The 21,143-nt window shown below is 40.4% G+C and overlaps 1 protein-coding gene across 4 annotated transcripts in view; it reads right to left on the bottom strand.

The window, feature by feature from the left end:
- Window positions 1-324: 324 nt before the first annotated feature.
- The window catches only part of Rpap3 (RNA polymerase II associated protein 3), a 31,747-nt gene continuing 10,928 nt past the window's right edge, over window positions 325-21,143 (bottom strand). For all 4 annotated transcript variants that reach the window (XM_005067150.4, XM_021225495.2, XM_040753899.1 and 1 more), the window contains exons 6-17: window positions 20,164-20,285; window positions 19,325-19,395; window positions 17,680-17,805; window positions 15,250-15,377; window positions 12,311-12,432; window positions 9,466-9,536; window positions 9,260-9,361; window positions 7,032-7,258; window positions 5,058-5,244; window positions 4,018-4,115; window positions 3,536-3,636; window positions 325-624 (exon numbers count right to left, since the gene is read on the bottom strand). In XM_005067150.4, the coding sequence (XP_005067207.1) occupies window positions 539-624; window positions 3,536-3,636; window positions 4,018-4,115; window positions 5,058-5,244; window positions 7,032-7,258; window positions 9,260-9,361; window positions 9,466-9,536; window positions 12,311-12,432; window positions 15,250-15,377; window positions 17,680-17,805; window positions 19,325-19,395; window positions 20,164-20,285 (1,441 nt within the window). In that variant the 3' untranslated portion in view covers window positions 325-538. The remainder of the gene's footprint in view (window positions 625-3,535; window positions 3,637-4,017; window positions 4,116-5,057; window positions 5,245-7,031; window positions 7,259-9,259; window positions 9,362-9,465; window positions 9,537-12,310; window positions 12,433-15,249; window positions 15,378-17,679; window positions 17,806-19,324; window positions 19,396-20,163; window positions 20,286-21,143) is intronic.

The raw sequence follows: 21,143 nt of genomic DNA, 5'->3' as shown, positions 1-21,143 counted from the left end.
GCTAGCTGGACTGGAGCTGCCAAGTCTAGTAAGCCATGAGCATCCAAGACAGGCCCCCTCTGAGGGGCTGAGGACATGTCTTTGGCCCTGCTCTTGATAAAATGGTTTTCATTTAGCTGTAAAGGAAGGGAAGGAGACAATTCTGGTATCTCTTCAATACCCTCTCCACAGAAATCACTTTATTCCCGTGGTAATGAAGTAGCTTTGTGTGTGGTTACAAAAATTCATGAAACTATAAAAATGTTACAATTATGAGACACTGAAGAATGTAACTAAATAGAACATTTCAAGTGATTTATAAAATAAAATACTGACCCTTACAAATATATTTCATTACTTACATTTTTATTTTCATAAAAAGTTTATTTGAAGCATTTCTTACTAGCTAGGTCACAGTACACTTTACATGAATTAACACCATTGAGACAAGAGTTCTCTTAGGTATGATTTCATTTTCTTAAGAAAACAAACAAAACACTTGATTTCAATGAGAAAAATAATGTACATGTAGAAGACAAAACAACCTCATCGATAATGGTCAGCCACCATATCTTTTCTTGAGTTCTTCAATAGACTCCGCCTTCAATTCTGATTTTTCTAAGTGATTGAATAATACATTTGTGACTGGAAAAGAAAACAGGTTGTATATCACTCTCTCTTTAAAAAACTATGCCAAACATAAGTTCAAGGTCATCCTTAGCTACAAGTGAATTAAAGGCTAGCCTGAGATGCATGAAAACCTGTCACAAAACAAAGGGAAAATAACAAAACCAAGTCAGCAATGCATGGTCTTTGACTCCATGATTCATGCTCTTTAGTGAATTCACATCACTATTTACTAGGCTCCATGAAGCTGTAAGATCAGTTTGGTTTTGACATGCTTTCTTCACAAAAATCCAGAATGACTGTTTATACTTAGGTGAGATCTGAATATCCCCAAAGGTTTTTCTGTTTTGTATCTGAATATGTGTGTGTGTGTGTGTGTGTGTGTGTGTGTGTGTGTGTGTGTGTGTGTGTGTAACTAAAAGAAGGATAAAGCAGAGTCTGAGGAGATGATTCAGTGGATAAAGCACTTGCCAAATCTCCCTGGGGACCACATCCCCACACCCCCAGATCTGCCTGAGGACCGGATCCCTAGATCCCACATAAAGCTGGAAACAGCAGTGAGCATGAGGCGGCAGAGCAAGAGAACCCCCTGAAGCCCAAGGGCTGACTAGCCTAGAGCATGCAGCAGCAAACAAGAGACCTTGCCTCAAGCGAGATGGAAGACAAGAACTGATACCAGAGGCTGCCCTCAGACAACTGACATTCATACAAATCACACACACACCCCACTCTTACACTAACATGAAAATACCTTTAATTATTTAAAATTCTTCTTAAAAGATGGAAACTTTTGAGTTAAATTCCTTTTTTAAAAAATTCATTTTATGTGTATGAGTGCTTTGCCTACATGTACATATGTGCACTGTGTGTGCCTGGTATCCAGAGTCAGAAGAGAGCATCAAGCCTATTAAGTGAGTCATAGATGGTTGTGAGTCACCATGTGGGTGCTGGGAACTGAACCCAGGTCCTCAAGAGCAATAAGTACCCTTAACCATTGAACCATCTCTCCAGCCCTAATTACATTTCACTCCCTGCTTGTCTACTTCCTGATGTAAGGTGTCTTTCTCTTGCTGCTGTTTGGTGTTTTGTTTTTTTTAAAACAAGGTCTTCCCTGTTGTAGTCTAGGCTGGCCTCTGATTGAGGATGTCTTCCATAGATATGTTTCTCTTATCCGTTGATAAATAAAACACTGTGGCCAATGAGGCAGGAAATATAGGCAGGGCTAGGAGACAAGAGAATTCTTGGAAGTATAGGCTGACAGCAGACACCATCTAAGACTCAAGGTAGGATGCAACAGGTGTTCTTCAGTAAGACCACGTGGAAATACTTAGATTAATAGAAATGGGTTAATAATTAAGACAGAGCTAGCCAATAGAAGCCCTAGTCATCGGCCAACAGTTTTATAACTAATATAGTGTTTGTGTGTTTATTTGGGGCTGAGACCATGGTGCATGTACCAGCACACCCAGCTGAAGAGTGCCTAGTGTGCTGAGAACCCTGTGTGTCCCAACTAGAAACTAGGACCTAACAGGAGCTCACCAATGCTTAGTATAGGGAGCATCTGACATGGAACACTGAAGATTTTGCTGGTTTTTCAAGTCAGGGTTTTTCTGTGTAGCCCTGGCTTCCTGGAACTTGCTCTGTAGACCAGGCTGGCTTGATACTCAGTGATCCACCTGCCTCCGCTTCCTGAGTGCTGGGAGTAAAGGTGTGAACTACCACTTCCAGCTTTTGTTAATTTTTAAAACTAAAAAATTAGCATTCTTAGCTATGCATCGTGGCACACCTGTAATCTTAGCACTCATGAGGGCTGCTTCAAGTTGGAAGTCAGCCTGATCTACTTGGTAAGTTCTAGGTCAGCCAGAGCTATACAGTAAGACCATGTCTCAAACAGAAACAAGGCCTGGAGACAGATCACAGGTTAAAAAGACTTGATGCTCTTGCAGAGGGCACAGGTTCCATTTCCAATGCCTACAAGGTAGATCACAACGGCCTATAATGCTAGCTTTGGCCTCTCCAGCACCAGGCACACGTATGGTGCATATACACATAAAATAAAAATTTTAAACAAAAATTTTAAAAGAACTCTTGCAGCCAGGTGGCAGTGTTGCATGCCTTCAATTCCAGCACTCAGAAGGCAGAGACAGGCAGAGCTCAGTGAGGTCAAGGCCAGTATAGTCTACAGAGCAAGTTCCAGGACAGCCAGGGCTACACAGAGGAAACCCTGTCTTGAAAAAAAGAAAAATGTATTCTTTTAATTGAATGATTTACCTTTTGCCTAAAAACAGAAATAGACCCCCCAAACTCTGAATAACTGAAATTTTTACAGAGTTTGATTGTTATGCCACACTGCAGTATAATTAAGGGCTAGATTTCAAGGTCATCATCTGTCACACTTGACCCTAACCTAGAATCCAGCTGCACTGCACTGGCAATGCTCTGAACACTATGGTGTGAGTGTCCAGGACCTCTAGCACATCCTCAGCTAAAGGCTTCCATTCCCCATACCCCTTTGTCTAACTAACTTCTGCACTTGAGAATTCAGCTGAAATGAAATACTCAGGAGGGAGCCCCTCAGAAGGATGACACACACCCTGTACCCAGCTCTGTGGCATGCCCCACCATGGCAGGATTCAATCTGTATACAACTCTATACTATATTCCAAGACCAGCCCACACCACAACTGGACAGCCTGGGCTCAAAGCTAACCCTATGACCTCTCCATGCCTTGGTTTCCACTTTAGAGAATGACAACAGTACCTACACTTGAAAATACTGCCAAGAGCTACAACACAATTTTAACTGTGTGTAATCCAACTGCACATCAATTAACTTGACTGTATGTATCTTGTATGTGCAAACAGCCAGGGTAACAAACCAGCAGAGGAGGATGAGGAGCTGCGGTAAAGCCGCCTTCTCAGAACTTACTCTTTCTCTCGGGTCCTGACATGAACATCACTGCCATGTCAAACCTTCTCAGCTGAGAAAGCCTCTGTAAGATTTCAAAGATGAGAGCCGGTGTTTCTTTCCTGAAATAGTCCAAACATAAACACAAATGATCAGCATCAGCAGCCATTTTTTCTCTAGTAACAAGTTCTTCACTTTCCCCTGAGGTAAGTCTACATTTTAATAGACTAAAAAATGTGTCCAGCCAACCGAAGACATCACGGTGTCTTAAAGGGGAGCACAGCCTGGTACTTGACACTACCTGTCTCTAAAAGGAGGGCTTGTCCCATTTAGACTTTCCTTTCTTCATAGTTTGTTTTGGTCATCTCCATTTCTATAGCAGTAAATCTTACTAGGAGCCTAATGTTGTTATGTACAAGATATTACGACCAAAGAGAATGAATTTTCCAAATCACTGGACATAACATTACAAAGTGAGAAGACAACTAAAAAATTCAACTTACTCAATGTAAAAGTCATGTAAAATTTTAATGATTTGATTGAATACATCTGGATCTAGGTTCTTCTGAAACAACTTTGGATACAAAGATGGTTCGATATTCTTGGAAAAATAAAAGAGTTCAAAAGTTGAATTGTGACAACATTCATATTACATGTATTATATAATAACTGCTCAGGTAAAAAAATAATATGAATAATTACTGAACACTAATTTTTAGTGAGAAACAGTGAAAGACGGATGGACATAAGATAGTCACAACTCTTAACTGGAGAGATGCTCACAGTTAAGACTGCTTTCTGCTCATGCAGAGGACCCGGTTTCACCCAGTACCCCCACGGCAGCTCACAACTGCCTATGAATCCAGCTCCAGGGGTTCTCTCTCTCTCTCTCTCTCTCTCTCTCTCTCTCTCTCTCTCTCTCTCTCTCTCTCTCTCTCTCTCTCTCTCTCTCTCTCTCTCTCTCTCTCTCTCTCTCTCTCTCTCTCTCGCACACACACACACAAAATAACAATTTAAAATAGTCAGAAAAACCCATAAATAGAGAAGATGGAACCCCCCCTTCCCCCCAAGAGAGTTCCCAAACTACAAATAGAGATAAAGGCAGACGTGCTTGAGATATTACTTGAAGTAACCATTCACACTATAAAAGTGTAAGGCTGTGTTACTACACTGATCTATGCTAAATCCATGTAATTTAACTTATTTTCTTGAGGCACATAAAAGCTCACTTTCAGGAAAGTAAGTGCCCAGATACTGCAAGCACTGCCTGGCACACAGAAAACACTCAAGGATTTCAGTTTCCTTCCTACCTCTTGGAAGATGAAATATTAAACTTAGCTGTGTTGGGCCCTGGAATGTCACACACAGCTCACTTCCCTGATTATAGTATGTCCATCAGTCTGTCCAGGACAAAGCACACCAGGCAAGGGAGAAGCATCTTCTGCAGTTTCGTTACACAAAAGGCAAATGCAGCATTGCTATAGCAACCAGAAGACAGGATCAAACCTACTTCTAGGGGCACTGCTGGCTCCCACCTGCCTACCTTTAAATACTGGTACGACATATCTGGGGAGCTTCTCAGCTGTCGGAAGTCAGACTCGAGCTGGAAGGAGTTGGCAGGAACTAGAGGCAGAACGGCAGGGGCAAACTGACCCGGTATCTGCTCCACCTTCACAGGGATCTTCTCACTGGAAGACTGGCCCACGTCCTGCTTCAGATCAACCTGTGGTCTGGAGGATTTTAGAGCATTAGCAACCAGCTAAAGAAGCAGCAGCCAAAATCCAATAAAGGAGAGCAACGGGAAATTTCTAACTTCTGATTTTGTTAATATTATGCTTCCTACCTTCATTCTGACAGTGTTCAATTCTTTCAACGTGTTTGTGTGTATGAGTGTGTATGTGTATGAGTGTGCATATGTGTGGGAGTGTGTGTCTATACTCAACATGTATCTTTACTGTGTGTGTGTGTGTCCGTGTCCGTCCTTGCAAATCTTCACATTCTGGCTCTTTGAAAACATTATCTTTATCTAGTACAACTCAGCCTTTCAGAAATCTGAGTTATCATCACAGCTTCAAGACATTTCAAGGAAGAAATACTTTAAAGCTACCTAGTCAGCATTTCTGAATAATCCATACACTACCTAAAATAAAACTACTACTAAAGTTCAATGTTTAAAATACACAAACTCCCTGTGTTTACTGAGTGGCAATATAAGACTAACCAGTAACCCAAGCCAATCCAGTGACTTTTGTCTTCTCTACCATTATCAGTAAGAAAATGGTGTGAAACTAACCTTAATTTGAACACAAATGGGACCGCTTCATTAAGGCATTTTCTTTTTCTTTTTGCTTTCTTTTTTTTTTTGGTTTTTCGAGACAGGGTTTCTCTGTATTGTTTTGGAGGCTCTCCTGGAACTCGTTTTGTAGACCAAGATGGCCTCGAACTCACAGAGATCCTCCCGCCTCTGCCTCTCGAGTGCTGGGATTAAAGGCGTGCACCACCAACGCCCAGCCATTAAAGCACTTTCATACACATACATCATTAGACTGTGTCATAATTCACCCCACTCTTACAGTCACCCTGTCCCTGCCTCTGTTGCTGAGGCCCCTCCCCCTGAAATAGCCTCCCTAATTTGTTTTTGGCTCTTAATTCTTTTTTAAGATTTATTTATTATGTATACAGTATTTTGCCTGCGTGTATGCTTGTAGCCAAAAGAGGGCACCAGATCTTATTACAGATGGTTGTGAGCCACCATGTAGTTCCTGGGAATTGAACTCAAAACCTCTGGAGGAGCAGCCAGTGCTCTTAACCTCTGAGCCATCTCTCCAGCCCCTTGGCTCTTAATTCTAAACTATATTTAAAGAGTGCTCAATAGTCTTCGGTATTGATGGATATAACAATGGTAACATTTAAACTCTTCTTTTTTTGTTTTTTTGAGACAGGGTTTCAATGTGTAGCCTTGGTTGTCCTGGAACTCACGATGTGGACCAGGCTGGCCTCGAACTCAGAGATCAACTCTTCATTTTATGATGCTTACTTCTATCAAATATTTATTGTCATATTTTCTCTCTCAACAGTAAAATTGATATATACTAAAGTTCTACAGAAGAAAATATGCAAAATCAATTTGATCAAGAATTAAGTCAGGCAGTGGTAGCAAACGCCTTTATTTCTACCTAGCACTCAGGGCAGAGGCAGGTGGATCTCTGTGAGGTTGAGGACAGCCTGATCTACAGATCGAGTTCCAGGACAGTCAGGGCTACATAGAACCTGTCTTGATAAAACACCCCCACACACACACATGAATGAAGACACTTTGTTCACCTCTAAATCACCTGTATTCCCTTTGGTAAAGGAAATGGTTGTTCTCACAATGCAGATGGAAAAGCAAACTGGAGCCTGCTGACAGTCAGATGCTCAAACATCAATGATAAGAACGAATGAGAACTCTTCTCTTTAATGCTGACTGCTTGTGGAATCACTGTCATAAATCACTGTCGTAACAGTAGCTACTCACCGCAGGGCCAAAGTGTCACTGATTTCTTCTATTTTCAACACTTTGGCTCTTGGAGTATCACCTTCGGGCAAGGCATCCCCCTGGCTTGAATTCTTCTTGCTTTCGGTGCCCACAGCTGCTGTTGCATTTGCTCGACTACTCTGGGGAGCAGCAGTAGTGCTATCTGGAGCATCAATGGTCTCTATCAACTTGCCAGTTTCTTCAATAAAAATCTTCTTGAGTGCTTTCTAAAATAATTAATATCGATTCTTTAAATCAATATATTAAAAGCTTTCCCATCCTAAGGTCACAAGTCTAAAAAGACTATGTTCTTACAGCTAATTTTCCAGTTAAAAGTAAATTCAATTTGTTGGCTAGACAGATTTAGGAACATAATATGTCTGAGAGTACAAGCAATAAAAAAGCTATTTGCCTACCCCAGGCACCTAAATGGGATGTACATAACACCAATCACAAAGGTGAAAGCTCAGACGGCCAGGAGCAGGAATGGCAAAGTAGAAAGAAAGCTGCAAGACAGTCCATGGGGAGGGAGGGAGGAGGAGTGGTGCGGACAGCTTGGGGAGGGTCTGGGGAGAGCCAGCACAGGAACCTGTGTGCACACCAGCAACCAGACTCTACCCAGGACCACCTTAACAGCAATGCTGTGGGCTAAGGGAGCAGCACAGGACACCCAGGAGCAGCACTGCACGTGAAAGTCTAACTCAACACTCTCCAGCGTGTGACAGCTGGGTAAACACAGTTTGTGATACACATCTGCCAAACATTTACAAAGTTGGTAGGAGTTATCCAAAACGGTCTTCCACTATTGATCACGGAAGAACCAGACAGGCAGAATCGCTCTTGCTTCAGCTGCTATGCTGCACTCTCCAGACCAGCTGCCCAGGAGCTTCTGGCCAATTTGTCAGTGCTGGGACCACAACACGTGCATCCCCAAATCCAGCTTTTCACGTGGATCCCAGGGACTGAACCTTAGTCAACAAGCCTGTACAGACACTGCTTTTCCCTGCCTAGCCATCTGCCTGGCCCCTTTTTTGTTTGTGTTCATCTTTTATTATATTATATATAGGGAGGGGTCTTGTGGAGGTCAGAAGACAACTTACAAGTCAGTTGTCTCCTCCCTCTATGTGAATCCCAAAGATCAAACTGAGGGTGTCAGGCTTGGGCAAGTGCTCTACCCACTGGAGCATCTCACTGGTTTTGTTACTGTTTTTAAATCTTTGCCTGTTTTAGTATTTACAGTTTTGTGCTGTCAGTTGTTGTGTAACTTGGCCGCACTGGAAAAAGCATGCATGTCTGTCCCTCCTTTCTCTAACCCTAATACACACTATTTTCTCGACAGCTTTCCGTACCTCCAACACTCTCCCTCCCCTCATTCCTCACCCCTCTTTCCTGCTTTCCCGCCCCCTCATTCACTACTTAAATGCTGACACCCTTCACTCTGAAACAAAAATGCCACAAACTACATTTTCTCCAACCAATACCCTTGTGCTCTATGCCAGCTTTCTCCTAACACAGCTCCAAGCAAAGACAATCCATGAGGACAAACAAAAGCCACGGGGAAAACTAAAACGTGAAGAGCACACACATCCCAAATGACATCCAAGCACAATAAAGAAGTACCAAAAGCCATGAGAGCATACCCCCACCACGCTGACACCTTCTGGATAAGAAAAACAAAGACGATGAGACAACTGAAATGCCAGAAAAACAAAACAAAAAACAAAACAAAACAGTGACCATAAGGGACCCAAATAAACAGATAAGGAAATCAATTCAGAACATAGACAAGAAGTTGTCAAAGTGAATGAAATTATCTGTAACTGAAAGGGAAAATACAGCATGGAAGTGGACGCTAAAAAGGAACCAAACAGAACTTTCAGAAATGGATTAATCAATCAAAAACACATCAGAAAGCATCATCAATGGATAATACCAAACAAAATTTCAGAGACAGAGGACAAAGTTGAGCCAATAACAAAATATAAAATTGACTCAAACTCCCTTATATAGGAAAAAATATGAAAATATTCATAAATGCACTGTTAAGTTACTCTAAAATGAATTTTCCCTAATTCTGTCAAATTCTATGAGGCATTTATTAATAGAGTATTGAATAGGTACATCAAGAGTTTTCAATATTTTAAGTTTACTAGTTCAAAGTTTGTTCCAATTCTAATAATGTAACAATGATAGTCTAGAGCAAGGAGAAATGAAAGTGCTTTACTTACATGTGACCCACGATGAGGCGGATTATCTACAGGTTTTATCACATTGTGTCTTTGTGTGGAGTCAAGAAAGACATCATCCCAATGTCCTTTCTCAATTAATTCCTTGAAAATAAATTTGTAATAGCTATCAAAATATTCTTAATTATGTAACTAACCAATTTATGTAGCAGACGGTATGGTGATATTCTGGTGAAGAAATATATTACCTTTTTAATTTTGGAAAGCTCGGTGACTGCCTGCATATTTCCAGGTTCCAGAAGTAACACAGTTTCAAAATCTAATGAGAATTAAAAAATAGTGAAATTACTTTTATGACATTCAAAACAGGACATCTTTAGTTAGTAATCCCTTTATTTTATTTATTCATTTACTTATTTATTTTGGCTTTTTGCAACAGGCTGTTACATGGCCCAGGTTGTCCTTGAACCAGCTATACAAAGATAACCTGAACCCCTGATCATTCTACCTCTCCCACCCAACTTCTGGGATTATAAACATGCCACCATAGCCAACAGAAATTCACATTTACCCAGTGAGCTCTCCTTTGGACACTAAGAAACAGGCGAGCAATAGTAAGACAAGGGTTTGTTAAGCTTTTCTAGCTGTTTCACGTGGATTTTCAGGGAACTCTTGATTTACAGATGATACAAAGAGAGCACAGAATTTAACCACAGTTCACACTGGATAAATGATGGAGTGACTCTCCTGAGAGAACACTGGATTCAACCACAGCTCACATTTGTTAGATGACGGAGTAACTCCCCTAAGAGAGTACCATACCCTAGAACATTACTCAGTTTCAAAGGCAATGAAGCCAGGTGTGGCAGCACACACACCTGTAATCCCAGTACTTGGGAGGCACAGGCAGGAGGACTGCTATGAGTTCACACCTATCCTGGTCTACATATCAAATGCTAGGTCAGCCAGGGCTAACACAGCAAGCAAGACCCTCTCTCAAACACTGGAAAAAAAATAGCAATATTGCTGAGCAGGTAAAGGCACTTGCCACAAGCCTGGCTGACCAGAGTTCTACCCCCAGGCCCCACATGGCAGAAGGAAAGAAGTAACTCTCTGCAAGTTGCCACTGACCCCGAATGTATGTCTGTGACATGCATACATATACATGCACATGTTCAATAAAATAAAATATGAATAAGATTCAAAAAAAAACTTTAAAAGAGGAATGAAATTCTGAAGATGCTTCAGCACGTGCAAAACTTAGGAAGTTAAACAGACCAGACATAATAATATGGTCACGAGCCCACCTATGTGGCATATCTAACATGATCAAATTTAGTCCAGTGTGGTGGCATATGCCTGGATTCTCAGCACTCAGGAAGCTGCACAGTTCAAGTTCAGTCTGGCTATACAGTAAGACCCTGTCTCAAAAAAAAAAAAATAGTAACAGCAGTAAAATAGGTTAATAAGCACAGAAAAACAGTGATTACTAGGGACTAGCTAAGGGAAGAGTAAAATAAATAATTAATATCTGACACACAAAGTTTAGAGTGAATACAGACAGAAGGCTGCACAACACTGACAATGTACTTTTACTGTCAGGAGTTGGTGGCGCACGCCTTTAATCCCAGCACTCGGGAGGCAGAGGCAGGCAGATCTCTGTGAGTTCGAGGCCAGCCTGGTCTACAAGAGCTAGTTCCAGGACAGGCTCCAAAGCAATACAGAGAAACCCTGTCTCCAAACAAACAAACAAAAAACAAAAAAAAAGAAAAGAAAAGAAAATACACACCTCAAATGACAAAAATGCCAAACTGAGTGTTGTGCAATCTCAACACAACTTAATAAAACAAAAAGCAATGGGCTATAGCTAAAGCCTTGGGCTTGGAAAATAATTGCCAATTTAAATGTACATATCAGAAAAGAAATAGACTGAAAATTTATTCTATAAGAAGTTGGATGAGTCAAGCAGCGGTGGTGCACACCTTTAATTCCAGCACTTGGGAGGCAGAGGCAAGAAGATTTCTGAGTTTGAGGCCAGCCTGGTCTACAAAGTGAGTTCCAGAGCAGCAGGTCTGTTACATAGAGAAACCTTGTCTCAAGGAAAAAAAAAAAGTTGGAAGAAACAATAGCATAGGGCCTGGATTTAATCCCCAGGATTCTGTCTTAGGGTTTCTACTGCTGTAATAAAACACCATGATCAATGCAAATTGGAGGGGAAAGGGCTTATTTCAGCTTAAAATTCTCAGGTCACACTCCATCACTGATGGAAGTCAGGGTAGGAATTCCAACCAGCAGAATATGGAGGCAGGAGTTGGTGCAGGGGTCATAGAGGGGTTACCATCTTGCTCCTCACAGCTTGCTCAACTTGCTTTACGACAGAACCCAGGATCACCAGGCCAGCAGGGTGCTACTGCCCACAGTAAGCTGGGCCCTCACACATCAATTAACAATCAAGAAATTGTACCATAGGCTTGTGGTAGGGGGCATTTTCTCAATTGGAGTTTCCTCTCCACAAATGACTCTGGCTTGCATCAAGTTGAGATAAAACTAGACAGTGCAGACTTCAAAGGAAAAAAAAAGTGAGAATAGCAAGTGAAATCCAAAGATAAAGGAACAAAGGGCAAAAGGAAACAAAAGGAAACACAAGTTAGCGTTCTAAGGAGAGAGAAAGTGAATCTGCAGGCCAAGATCACAAGGAAGGAGAAAAGGAAAGCTTAAAAGACTGAGAAAGGAGAGCACAGTATGCAGGCACATGTCTTTGACCCCAGCACTCAGGAAACAGAGGCAGGAGGGTATCTGTGGTTCCAGGACAGCCAGGGCTACATAAGAGACCCTGTCAAAACAAAAGGACTAAGAAAGGAATCACTATGCCAGCTGCTGATTCCTTCTCCTCTCACTTTTCCTGTTCATCTACAATTCACATTTTCCCTCCTTTCAGTTGGTGATTGACCAGAGTATGCTATAATCAATCACACTATGGAAGGTGCAAAGTTTTCAAAGTCATCCTGATCTTCAGTGTGCTTTGTGAAATTCAGTATCCTTGGGAAGCTCTAGGAGACCTATCAGGGTGAGTGTGAGGTATCATAGCCTTACCTTGCTTGGCCTCATTGATCTTTCCCAAAAATGTTCTTGCAGTTCCTCTCCTGGCAAACGCCTTTGCATAGGAGCCGTCTAGTAAGATAGCTTGTGTGCAGTCTCTTTCAGCCTCTTCATATCTATTGAACACGATAAACTTATTAACTGGAAAGCATGTAGCTTATAGAAAACATAATACTGGGACTGGTGAGGTGGCTCTGTGGGCAAAGGTACTTGTTGCCAAGCCAGAGGATCCGAATCCATTATCTGGGATCCACATGGCAGAAGAAAATGGTCAACTTTCACAAGCTGTCCTCTGACCTGCATGCCACATGCCAACGCACACTCACACACATCCGTCAGGGAAAGCAGAGCAGTCTAAAGAACAGCATGGCGCACAGCTCTCCAGCCCCACTGCGCTACGACTACATGACGATCACAGCTGGCACTACTGTTTCCTAATAAAGCTCACCAATCCCAGAGCAGCCAACTCAGGAGAAAAACCCTTGTTATGTGAGTGATGGCACATAGCCTGACATCTGAATACTAGTCAGTCATGCGACCAGTAGTCAGTTCAGACTGGTAGGCACTAGTCTACAATTAACAAAATAGCCACACACACACACACACACACACACACTCTCTCTCTCTCATTCACACATACTCATTCACACACAGGAAAAACCTTCAGGCCCTCCCGTGATAATAATAAATGGCTGCTAATTTATTAGGAATGATAAGCAGTATTACATCTATGTATGGAACATTCTTTTCTTTAGGAATGAAATGTTACAATATCTGTGACCTATTTCATCATAAAAAAAAAAAAGCAGATACCTAGACTTAACTGTATTCTTTCCTGAGTTTAAAATCTTGCAGAATACTTTTTCCAATATCCTGTGACTACATTTTATCATCCTGTCATCAAAAATCTCTGATTTTATTTTTTTACTTTCTTCTTTTTTTAAAAGCAGGATCTCATGTAACCTAGGGTGACCTTGGACTTCTGAGCCTCCACCAAGTGCTGGGACCGAGACACTCAGCTTTTCTGATTTCCTTACTTCACTTTTAGCACAATGAGTATGTCTGTGTCCAAGCTCCCATCAACAGCTTTTGTGTGTGTGACTTTCAGAAGCCTGCACTTCTGAGGATGCCAACCCTTTACAGAGCACACAGAGGGGCTTTGTTCTTCTCTGTAGCCTTGCCGTACAAACCATGGACATCTCCACTCCTACCCATTTGATCCTGAACACCCCTGTCAGGACACTAACCTCTAGCCCAAAGGTTCTCAACCTCCCTAACGCTGCAACCCTTTAATACAGTTCCTCAGGTTATAGTGACCCCCTCACACCATAAAACTATTTCATTGTTACTTTATAACTGTAATTGTGCTACTGTTATGAATCTTAATGTAAATATCTGATAGCAGGCTATCCGATATGTGAGCACTATGTGGGTCAGGACCCACAGATTGAGAACCTCTGCCCTGACTCACTCAATTTCACCTTACTGGCTCACGCTCCTTTCAGGGCTTACGAAGCTGAGCTCCTCAATCAGCTGTCCACAAGTCCTCACACCTGTGCTCAGTCTTCATGCCAGTGTCTCCCCACCTTGCGCCCTTATGCCTGCCCCTCAGCAATATCATTGTATACTTTAACTCTCCCTCCTTTAAGAAACTTCACGTTTATGACATTTACTTACTATCTTCTTATTTAACACACCTTTCAAGGCGCCTACCAGGACACCTGACACATTTTAGCTTAATAAATGTTTGCTGTATACATAAACCAGAAAACCACACAATAATTCAAAGAAAACTCATAAGATAACTGTTTAGGAAGAATAAAAGCCTAACAGTCTGAAAATCTAAAATCTCTAAAGACAGGTGGTTACTGTTTGTCAACAGAAGTGTTTAATGTTTAAAATCATTATATCTCATATGTAATACCAAGTATAAGCTAGATTTAGAAAAATTCAATTTATAAAACCTTTAAGGTGGTGGGAAAGACCAACTAATAAAAATAAAGACAGTTTAGAAAATGGCCAAGTCCCTGCCTAGCCCCCAGACACCCTACAGCACAAGTGTCCATCCATCCCAGTCAGCAGTTACTGACTCCCTTGCTGAACAAATCACAGCTAGTTTCCGGTTCTAACAACAAGGATTCTACCTTTTGTGGGGACCAAGTCCTAACTCTGTTTCCTGTATCTAACACTATTGAGTTGTGGGTTTGTTTGTTTGGTTGGTTTGGTTTGGTTTTTCAAGACAGGGTTTCTCTGTGTAGCACTGGCTGTCCTGGAACTTGCTCTGTAGACCAGGCTGGCCTTAAACTCACAGAGACCAGCCTAAAGCCATGTGCCACCACACCTGGCATACTACTGAGTCCTTTTTATATGTCTTATCTCAATCTGGCACCTCAAGAATAGGACCTAGATGAAGTCCTTCCTCAAACGTCTGGCCATCTTATTTATCTCATACCTGACAGCTCTTCTGAAGCTAACGATTCACCAGCCTACATTTCAGTTTGCCTGCTTGCAGACCTCCCATCACTGTAGCTAAAGGTTGCCTTGCTCATCTCCCTGGAACCAACTGCTAATACAAACCACCACCTCAAGAAACAGTATTTCTTATATACATTAGCTAGCCTAACAACTTAATTTTTTTTTCTTTCCCTTTCTTTCTGTGTGGATATGTGCTCCTATGTGCACATGTGGAAGCCAGATGTCAGCATTAAGTGTCTTTGATAACTCTCCTTTGTGAACCTGGAGCTGACCAACTGACCAGACTGTGAGAGGTCCTGGATTCTAACTCTAGCTCCAGAAAAAAGAAAAACTGGAAAGAACGAGGGAAAAAAGACAGATGACAAGAATACTAAATCAACTCAACTTTATTAATTAGTTAAAAATGCACTCTTGTTATGTGAAACATAACATGAAAGCAAAACATAAGCAATACTTACTTCTGAATCTTAAGGTAGGCCATGGCTCTGTTAGCTGGGAGGAGGGCATTGGTACCATCAGCAGCTATCCCTCTAGTGTAGCACTCAATTGCTTTCTCGTATTTTCCCTCTTTGAAAAATCCATTCCCCTATTATTTTGGAGAAAGGTATGAAAATCAAAACATGTTGAAAAATTCAAATCTTACAGAAACATACCAAATACCAATTATATTCTATTCTCACTGTTGACAATCTAGAGAGGGGAGACAGCCCAGTGAGTGAGGTGTTTGCTGAGTAGGCATGAGGACCTAAGCTCTGATCTTCAAACCCATAGACAAGTCAGGAGCGATGGCACAAGCTTACAGTCCCTACTGTGGGACATGGACAAGGAGCTCAGGGGGCTTGCCTACCAAGCGGTCTAGTCAATTTAAGCACCAAGTTCAGAAAAGACTATGTCTCAATAATAATAATAATAATAATAATAATAAGATGAAGAGTAACAGAGAAAGATGATCTGTGGCCTTCACACGCATGTACACACACACACATTTAAAAATAAAAAAATAAAAAGCTAGTTCATGAGACATTTAGAATCTATTAACATGGATTTTTTAAAATGACACTAGTCTCTTTCAGCACAAAAATATTATAATACTTTATAACTTCATCATTATTCTACTAATTAAATAGTAAAGGCCCAAACATTACACTACCTTTCCTTACATTAGGAACTGATCAAAGTGGGTCGGGGTATGGCGCAAAGATGGAGAGCTTGGCCCTGATTTTATTCCCAGCACTGAAAATCCAGAAAGGGGGAGGGAAGAGGAAAGAAAAAGAGTAAGAAAGAAGCAAAGAATAGAGCAGGAGGAGAGAGGGGAAATTACAAAAGATGTGCAAATGCTTTTTTTAGACAAGATCTCACATAACTGGACCATCTCAAAACTCACTAGGTAGCTTGAGCTCCTGATCCTCCAACCTCCAACTCCTAAGAGCTGAGATTACAGATGAGAACTAACATTCCTAGCTCCAAAGTCAATTTTTGTGAACCAACACAGTACTAGAATTACACAGTCACAGACTTGTAGGATAGTGACAGTTTAAATTATCCAGATGCAAAGATGCCAGTGTCATATTTGCAACATTCCATAATTTAGGCATTTATTTCAAAAGTCTGACTTTGAATACTGCCTGTAAGCCCCTGAATAAAAAGAACATGTGAAATACTTAAAAAAAAAAAAAAAAGAATTACATAGCCCGCTCTTAACATTAATATACTTAAATAGAAGTAGATTTTTACTTTTTGAGATTTATTTCTATTTTATGTGTGCAGGTACTTTGCTGTGTGCTTGTGTATGCATCGTGTACATGTCTCATGCCCAAGAAGGCCAGAAAAGGATGTCAGATCCCCTGGAACTGGAACTACAAGTGGTTGCCAGCCATGATGAGTGCTGGGAATCAAACCCAAGTCATCTAGAAAAGCAGCCGGTGCTCTTAACCAGTGAGCCACCTCCCCAGCCCCAACATAAGTTAAACTATATTGAAATAGAGTTCCTTTTGATAATCGTTCAAATCAATGACAACCAGTGATTCCATCAGTATTTTTAAGGAGTCCTCCATGGACCCACAAAGGCTGTAGCGACGCAGCAGTTAAGCTGGCTGATCAGCACCCACGAGACTCACAGCTATCTGTGACTCCACTTCTAGAGGTTACAATTTCTTCTTCTGACTTCTGAGAGCACCACACATGTGTGTGGTACACATACATACATGTAAACAAATGCGTACTTTATGTTTATGAACATACACATAAAATAAAAACGCATCTTTAAACATTAAATTCATTTTTTTTTCCAAGACAGGGTTTCTCTGTATAGCCCTGGCTGTCCTGAACTCACTCAGTGAACCAGAGTAGCCCCAGAGATCCAATCCCAGCCTCCAGAGTGCTGGGATTAAAGGTGTGTGCCACAATGCCTGGATATTAAATTAAATTTTAACTAAAATGTACTTAGATCACTTCTTCCCTAAAAAGTTCATTAAATCTTCTCAATGAACGACAAAGAAATTTCAATGAGAAAGTTTTATATGAATTATATTATCTACATATAAATATATGTGATTTGTTCCCTAAATGTAAATGCACTTATAATTATTTTGCCCATGGTTATTCTACTATATAAATCATCAATAACTTAAAATCTGAATTAGTAGCCACCAGAGGTTTTAGTGTATTTAATTTCAACTTCCTATTCAGAACATTTTTTGTAAGGTTAGAGAGAGAAATTTAACTGATGTACAGGAACCCAGGAATAACATCCCACTGAGCACACTCTGACTGACATACAGGAACCTAGAAGTAACATCCCGCTGAGCACACTCTGACTGAGGTACAGGAACCTAGGAGTAACATCCCGCTGAGCACACTCGTAACTCATCAGAACCCCACTGGATTACCAGATCTTTCTCTGAAACGGCCTTCTGCTTGTTCCGCTGTTCCTCAATTTGCTTTTTCTCCCCTTCAGTTGGTTTAATCACTGTAGCAGCTTCTTTGGGACGTGAGTTTTCTTTGGATGTTAAAGCCTAGGAGACACAGCATTCAACTAAAATAAAACAAGTAATGCAAGATGCATCTGTATTAGACTCAAAATACAAATTACTGAAATACAGTAAAATGTCTGCTACACTCAGATAACTGTAGTACTTTCTACTCTGATCCACTCTACTTTCTAAAAAAGTCAATATATGTGTAAATATGTAAAACAAATTTAATATGTAGCCACTTTTGGTTAAAATAAGCAGTATCCAGCAAATAAGCTGGTCATTTACTTAAACTACAAATATTAGCCACATTTCTACATAGTCCAGGCACTATTCTAGGTGTTGTTTTTCAAATATAAAATAATTGAGAGCACATCACTAAGTTTCCCAAATTTATAATTCAGTTATTATTTGACCTATTATGCAAGAAAATACACTTTGCAACTATAATGAAGTTGATATACTTATCACCAATTTTATGTGCAGTAAATATTTAAAACCAGAATTCCTCAATGACTGTCACACTTTTCACAACGTACCAAGACTGCAAAACAACTACAGCTTTAATTCAAAGGCAGAGTGACAGGAGTACACAACTGCTCTCTGTCACCAGACCACCCATTTCACATTTAAATAATAACTACTGCCTTTTTCCTTTAGAGGCATGGTCTCTGCCTGGCCTCAGACTCATTATGTAGCACAAGCTGGCCTCAAATTTGGGCTCTCCTATCTCTCTCGTCCCAAATGCTAGGACTACTGGAATGAGACACCATGTCTGACTATTCTCTTACTGCTAAAAAGTTAGTATTTTTACTAACATACAGCTTATGCAGCAGAGAATCATAATATATCATAAAATATCAAAATATTTTTTTAAAAAGGAAGAAAAATTTAAAAGCTGTCATTTGGGGGAAAAAGAGGCAACAGCTCTAGAAATTTCAGCCAACTTTTTTCTTTAAACCATACTTTTTTAATACAGCAATGACTTGATGAGAGTTTTAAACAGAATTCAAAGAAATAGAATTATTAAGAATCATTATTTCTAAGTGAGCCAATGCTAGCCAACTTACAAAAACATTTACCAGTTAGGAGCTGCAATACCTCTGCCTTACCAGTCTGATTAAACTTCAGAGTACAAGAAATAAAATTATACAATTTCTGTATAATTCCAGCACTGGGGAGGCTGAACCTTGTTTCGAGTTTGAAGTTAGCCTGGGCTACATATTAAGATCCTGAAAAAGAAATCTATTGGGGGTGGGACGCTGATTAAATAGCTCAACAGTTAGGAACACTATCTGTTCTTCCAAGTTCAATTCCCAGTACACACATGGCAGCTCACAAACATCTATAGCTCTAGTTCTAAAGATCCAATGCTCTTCTGACCACCACAGGCACCAGGCCAGCATGTGGTGCACACACGCATATAGGCAAACACTCAGACGCATAAACATAAATAAATGTGTTTGTTTTCAAATCCACAGTATATACAAAACCTAAGCAAAAAGTTTCACCTTCATTATACAAAAGTCAAACCAAAGGCACTTAAATGTTTATAATTTACCTGATCAATTTTCCTGAGTTCATTTGTTGCTTCAAAGTTATCTGGTTCCAGTTCTAATACTTTTTCATAATCTAAATAAAACAGAAAGTAGAGAATTTCTGAAAAGGAGGATAGTTTTACAACTTGTACAAAACCACAGTCATTTGCTTCATGTGACACAGAAGCAATTACTCTATGGTAAAATGAACTATCAACAACTATTAGGCTACCAAGAATTTTTTATTCTCTCCGAGGCAGACAGAACCCTGAGTAAATCCCTTAGCAAACCATCTTTCACCGGCTCCAGGTGGTTATGTCATCATTAAGTGTACCCCACCAAACCACACAGAGGAAAATCCATTCAACATCAGCTTTATCCATACTCTGTAATTACTCACAGGGCTTGCTATAGAACAGGACAGAATTTACTAATAAACGAAAGCACTTTGTCCTTGCATCCTGCCTCACAACAGCCAAGAGTCTGATCTTGGCAATATTATCAAAAGGGCTGGTAAGATGGCTCAGCAGGTAAAGGTACCGCTGCCAAGCCTGACAACCTTGAGTTTGCTCCCTGGTACCCTTCGATACGGTGGAGGGAGAGAAACGACTCCTTCAAGTTAGTCTCCAGCTTCCACTCATGTGCTGTGGCATGCACACACAACCAAACACACCTGTATTTTTTATTATAAAGCAAAAAATTTTCAATTGTCAAAAAGACAAGCTTTGTTCAAAACGGGGCACAGAAAGGGCACTATACTTACTTAGTGTTCTCTGTATACTATACTTAGTTGGTATTCTATGTACACCGTGTGTTAAACAACTGGAGAAGTACTTAGATGCTGACCTAAAAAGATGAATACCTTTTCTGGCCTCCTCTAATTTACACAGAGCAAACCGAGCAGCACCTCGTCTGATGTAAGCCTTAGTGTAACTCCTGCTCAAGGCAATTGCCAAATTACAGTCAGACTCAGCAACAGCAAATCTGCAATTCAAAAAAAATTAAAATGAAGTTATAAAAATCATTTAATAAACAAAATTTCAAATTTATTTCTGAAATTCCTAAGAAGAGATTTACTTCACAGTCACAGGCGTATCTCCCATCTTCTTTTATTTAATTAAACTTAAAAATAACCTCTTCCCTTCACTTCACCCCAATACTGTATATACACCACACACCCAGTCCATAAAAGCAGCATTTTTATTTATTTATTTATTTTTTTGAGACAGGGTCTTGCTGTGTAACTAGGCCTAGGTGACCTGGTCTGGAACTCAACTTGTAGACTAGGTTTGCCTTGGACTCCCAAACTCTGCCTACTTCTGCCTCCTGAATGCTGGGGTGAAAGGCATATGCCACCATGCCAAGCTATTTCTGGTTTATGTAGGATTTCAGGTGTCCATAAGGAAAGAAGAGACAAGCTATAAAACTGTCAGAAAACAAATGTCAAGCCAGTCATGATAGTACACAGTGCTCAGGAGGCAAAGGCAGGCAGGTCTCTGAGTTTGAGGCCAGCCTAATCCTGTCTTGAAAAACAAAAAACAAACAAACAAACAAAAACCCAAAAAGTAGAAAGAAAAATTCAGAGAGCAATATAATTTCTATTTCCAAATAACTGAAGCAGTAAGAATATCTTCCTTCTTAATAGCTGTCTTTTAAAAACTCCCATGTTATATCAGTCATGTGCATATAACATTCCCCAACATTAAATATGTACTTAAGAGTCACAGAATGTAAAGACAAGCAAATCCTGGGATATAATTTAAGTTTACCACAAAAAACTCTGCATACTAAATAGTAAACATACGGTTTTTCAAATACAAAGAAATTAGCTGCTAAAAACTA

This window comes from Mesocricetus auratus, unplaced genomic scaffold (assembly GCF_017639785.1).
Source record: "Mesocricetus auratus isolate SY011 unplaced genomic scaffold, BCM_Maur_2.0 Super-Scaffold_100010, whole genome shotgun sequence".
NCBI classification, from domain to species: domain Eukaryota; kingdom Metazoa; phylum Chordata; class Mammalia; order Rodentia; family Cricetidae; genus Mesocricetus; species Mesocricetus auratus.
The sequence above is the reverse complement of the archived record's forward strand: the minus strand, read 5'-3'. Positions and strand labels throughout refer to the sequence as shown.